At 46.2% G+C, this 5,440-nt stretch overlaps 1 protein-coding gene across 1 annotated transcript in view; it reads right to left on the reverse strand.

The window, feature by feature from the left end:
* The window catches only part of Foxr1 (forkhead box R1), a 10,933-nt gene extending 6,225 nt beyond the window's left edge, over positions 1 to 4,708 (reverse strand). The window contains exon 1 of the mRNA XM_005347511.1: positions 4,579 to 4,708. Coding sequence (XP_005347568.1) covers positions 4,579 to 4,639 — 61 coding nt within the window. The 5' untranslated portion in view covers positions 4,640 to 4,708. The remainder of the gene's footprint in view (positions 1 to 4,578) is intronic.
* Between the last annotated feature and the right edge of the window lie 732 nt (positions 4,709 to 5,440).

Here is a 5,440-nt window from a genome sequence, read left to right on the forward strand (position 1 = left end):
AGAAGGAGGGGGAGCACGAGCAAGGAACTCAGGACCGCAAGGGGTGCACCCACACACGGAGACAATGGGGATGTTCTCTTGGGAACTCACCAAGGCCAGCTGGCCTGGGTCTGAAAAAGCCTGGGATAAAACCGGACTCGCTGAGCATAGCGGACAATGAGGACTACTGAGAACTCAAGAACAATGGCAATGGGTCTCTGATCCTACTGCACGCACTGGCTTTGTGGGAGCCTAGGCAGTCTGGATGCTCACCTTACTAGAAATGGATGGAGGTGGGGGTTCCTTGGACTTCCCACAGGGCAAGGAACCCAGATTGCTCTTCGGGCTGAGGGGGGAGGGGAACTTGATTGGGAGAGGGGGAGGGAAATGGGAGGCGGTGGTGGGAAAGAGACAGAAATCTTTAATAAATAAATAAATTAAAAAAAAATCTTTTGAAGTAAAAAAAAAAGAGTTAATAAGAAGCCTGAGATAATGGGCCAATCAGTTTATAACAAAAAAAATAAAAAAAGGAAAAGAATTCCAGGACAGCCAGAGAGACATAGTGAGACCCTGACTTGAAAAAAATCAAAACAAGCAAAACAAAGAATATTTGATTTAATAATCTATAGATTTTTATCTTGAGATGAGGATAGAATTTCAACTACTGAGGTGGCACAAAAATATATTTCTGCCATTTTGTTCTACGTTTATGAAAAGTACAATTAAAAGATCAAAGTATCAGTCAACTCTTAAAACTGTTGAAGATACTCTACATAAATTCTGTAGTATCAAAGATTCGACCAAAATTTAATTTTCTATGTGAAAATAAGCATGTTTGAGGCTGAAGAGATGGCTCAGTGGTTAAGAGCACTCACTGACTATTCTTCCAGAAGACCCGGGTTCAATTCCCAGCCCCCACAGGGCAACTCACAACTGTCTGTTACTCTAGTCCTAGGGGATCTGACATCTACACACCAACACACATAAAATATATTAAAAATAATAAGCACATTCATCTCATTTGTATGTAAATCTGTTTGTAGCTTTAATAATGGGAAAATTATGTGTGTTTTAAAGAGCCGTTTTAAAATGTTTCCCAGCCGGGCGGTGGTGGCACACACCTTTAATCCCAGCACTCGGGAGGTAGAAGCAGGCGGATCTCTGTGAGTTCGAGGCCAGCCTGGTCTAGAAGAGCTAGTTCCAGGACAGGAACCAAAAAGCTATGGAGAAACCCTGTCTCGAAAAATCCAAAAAAAAAAAAAAAAAAATGTTTCCCATCCATTTATTATCAGCACATGTTTGATTTGCATACCAACTATACAGACCTATATACCTGGCTTTGTTTAGAGACAGGGTCTCTATGTAGCCCTGACTGCCATGGAACTCTGTATGTAGACTAGTTAGAGATTTGCCTGTACTGTGCTTACATACCTAAACACTTAGGATCCCATAAGAATGTCTTAGGTGAGGCTGGGCGTGACCAGAACTTATCTGATGTGTATGAGTGCTCGCATGTATCTATGTGCACCACTTGCACGTTGGTGGTGTCCAGGGAGGCCTGAAGAGGGTGTCCCCTCACTTGGAGTTATAGATGCTTGTGACATTGTAGATGCAAGAGCAGTAAGCTCTCTTAAATGCTAGGCCATCTTTCTAGGCCCTGAAACTTTTAAAACTTTTCTTATCTATCATCCCTTTGGACTCAAGACTTTGTTCGTTGTGTTTGTTTGAGACAGGGCTTAACAACCGTAGCTGTCATGGAACTCACTCTGTAGACCAGGCTGGCCTCCCGAGTGCTGGGATTAAAGGTATAGCCACCATATCATTAGGTTATTGTTTGAAAAGAGACAGTGTGCTTACTGGACAACTCGGGAGTTAGAAAGGGTACTCTCATTTCCTTTCTTTGCTAATGTTCCTAACAACTTTAGGTCAGGTTGGTGAGGGCATACACGTGTAATCCCAGCCTGTGGGAGTCTGAGGTGGAAGGATTCCATCTGGAATGCAAAACATCATACAGCAACTTTGTGCGATATCAGAACCTACGTGATGGTTCGGCGAGTCAAAGAGCTTTCTGCCTGGCCTGCCAGCCTGAGTTTAGACTCTGAGACCCACATGATAGGACAAAAGAACTGACCCCGACAGCAAGGACTGATGTCCACACGTGCACGAACAGCAGCGTGCAAGCTCACATACAAACACATACAGAAATAAATGTTTAAAATGTAACATAAAAAAACATGGAATCACTCTGGAGGCAGAGGTAGGCAGATCTCGTGGAATTCGAGGTCAGCCTGGTCTACAGAGTAAGTTCCAGGACAGGCTCCAAACAACACAGAGAAGCCCTGTCTTGAAAAACCAAAAATAAATAAATAAATAGTAAATATACAGCCTACTAAAGCAAGGAGTGGTGGTTCATGCCTATGTGTGGTGAGAGCCAGAGGATCCAGGCCAGAACTAGCAACGCACAGAGTTTGAGTTAGCCTGGGCTAAGTGAAAGACCTATTTCAAGTTGCTTTGTAAGTGGAAACAGTAACTTAGTGATTTAAACAATAAACAAAACCTTTGTATATTTACTTACTCATCTGTTTCTTTTATATGTGTGGGGGGTGGGGTCAAGGCCACTTTCTCACCTGAGTTCCAGTAATTAAACTCAGGTTAAAACCCCTGCCCGCCCCACCCATCCTTTTGAGACAGGTTCTGTGGAGCCTGGGATGCTCTGGAACTTGAGATTTTCTCACCTCAGCATCCACAGGTGTGTGCCACCACTGTAACTTTTTTTTTTAAAGCCCTGGTGTCCTCGAATTTACTATTGAGACCAGACCGACCATGAACTCTTAAGAGATTTGCCTACCTCTGCCTCCCAAGTGCTGGGAATAAAGGCATGTGCCACCATGCCTAGCTCTGTAGACTCTTTTGACTTGCATGTGAGTTCCGGGACAGGCTCCAAAGCTACAGAGAAACCCTGTCTCAAAAAAAAAAAAAAAAAAAAAAAAAGGTCGTGGGAAGATGTGAATAGCAGCTTGCACCTGTAATCCCAGCACTAGGGAGGCTGAGTTGGGATCTCAAGTTGGGGACTATCTGTAGAGCAGAACCCTGTCTCAAAAGAAACCAAAAACGACATTTTCACACACACACACAATGTTTTTGATCAGATTTACCCCATTACCCTGTGTTGACCACCCCTATTCCTCCCTCCGTTTCTTTTTTTGGGGGGGGGGCACCGCTGGTCTCAAGGCCAAGGAGCCCTTGAACTCCTGGAGAAGCCAAGGATGACCTTGAGCTCTGGACTCTCCCACCTCTATCCCCCCACCTCAATTCTTGAAACAAATTCTCACCAGGGTTCCTGTACAACACCACCACTGTTTGATTCTTCTGGGGTGGTTATCTCTTTCTCCTCAGTCTCTACACTGGAATACCTCAAGGCTTCAGCCTTGCTCCAACTATTCTTACTCCTTGAATTCCAAACTTATACCAAAAATCTCGAAATTTGTGTCACCAATCCACCCCCTCCCCAGAACCCCAGGCCCTGACATTTAATCACCTGCACACTCACTGTTGTTTCTCCTTGGATAAATAAGACCAAGTCAGGGACCCAGCCAAGGCTACATGGTGAGACCCTGTCTCAAAACAAAATGCAAAACCTTCCCAGAAACAAAGACAAGGGCCTTGCACAAGCCACCTTTAGGATGACCTAAAATCGCTGGGCACAATCACTCCTGTGCTACTGAGGCATATGACATTTATATATGGAAGTGGAGCTGGTGGATGTGACTAACGGGGGGAAAAGGTAGTGTTAACCCAACGATTTTGCCAGACAAGGCACAAAAAAAAGCACTTTGAACACAAGAGTAATTACCTCAAACTACTGAACTTAAGGTCTGGTCCAAGGAGGAGGAAAAATTTAGAGAACAAACTGGCCCACCCCCCCCCCCTTCTGCGATGTTTTTTGTTGTTGGTGGTGTTGTTGGTTTTTTTTTTTTTTTTTTTTTTTGTTTTTTCGAGACAGGGTTTCTCTGTGGCTTTGGAGCCTGTCCTGGAACTAGCTCTGTAGACCAGGCTGGTATCGAACTCACAGAGATCCGCCTGCCTCTGCCTCCAGAGTGCTGGGATTAAAGGCGTGCGCCACCACTGCCCGGCCCCTTCAGCGATGTTAAATCTATTTGGTACTACGGACAACACAAGTAGGGGTGGCCCACACGAAGAGCCCCGGAGGTAGGTCAACGGTTAAGGCTTGAGGCAAAGTCTGGTAGTGGTGGCGCACACCTTTAATCCCAGCCCTCGGGAGGCAGAGGCAGGCGGATCTCTGTGAGTTCGAGGCCAACCTGGTCTACAAGAGCTAGTTCCAGGACATGTTCCAAACAATACAGTGAAACCCTGTCTCAAAAACAAAAAACACAGGGACTCAAAACAAAAGCAAATAGCAACAACCAAGCAAAAGAGAGGCAAGGATATTTCCCCAAAGAGAACTGTAACTGTTTTACATCTAAAAATAAAGCCTTCAGTATGCCTAAAAACAGAGAGAGAGAGAGAGAGAGAGAGAGAGAGAGAGAGAGAGAGAGATATCACACCACCCACGAGACCCTCCCCCACAGCCCCACTCACGTTCCTGTAAGTACTTGGGCAGGTGCGACGTGGTGAAGGACAAAAAACACTCATTGGCCATGTCCCAGTCCAGCAAGCCCGGCACTTGGCCATGGAGGCTGGCCCAGAAGTCCTGGTCCTGGAGTCTGGGGTCCACTTTAAAGAATAGGGGACTCGGGCCGGCACCGGGGTGGAGGCTCGCCTGAGTGGAAGGTGCTTCCTCAAACACCTGGGGCAATTGAGCAGGCGAGCGGCAGCCGAGCAGCCCCTCCAGACACTCCCAATTGCCCCAGGTTTCACCGGGCCCGCTCCCGATCACCAGGCTCTCCTCCGCCTGTGGACGCGCTCAGCTGACAGAGTGCCTACCTAAGCAGTTCCAAGACCCTCACCGCCTAAAACCAGATTTCGTGCTACAAACCCACAACCACACTCGGTAGAAAGCACAAACTACTTTGCGGGTTAGTCCTGGATTTCTAGAAACGCTGGCTCAAGGGGCTGGCGGTTGGGGGTGGGTGGGTTAGGGAGTGGAGGGGGTGGGAAGAGTTAAAATGCGGGGGCGTGGAGGGGCAGGCTGAAGGTGCTAGACCAGCAGGCCTCAAAGAAAAATAACAAAGCAGGGCGTGGCTACTGCAGACCTTTAATCCCAATACTCAGAAGGCAGAGGCAGGCGGATCCCTGTGAGTTCTAGGCCAACCTGGTCTACAGAGTGAGTTCCAGGACAGCCAGGGCTACACAGAGAAAACTTCTCTGGAAAAAAAAAACAAAAACAAAAAAGAAACAAAAAACCAAAATTTATATTTCATAAAAGTCTTATACAGTTTATCGAATATTATAACCCTAATAGGTGGTGGAGCAGAGATTAAATTACATAGCAATTTTACTT

This window comes from Microtus ochrogaster, chromosome 5 (genome assembly GCF_000317375.1).
Source record: "Microtus ochrogaster isolate Prairie Vole_2 chromosome 5, MicOch1.0, whole genome shotgun sequence".
In the NCBI taxonomy this organism is placed as follows: Eukaryota; Metazoa; Chordata; class Mammalia; order Rodentia; family Cricetidae; genus Microtus; species Microtus ochrogaster.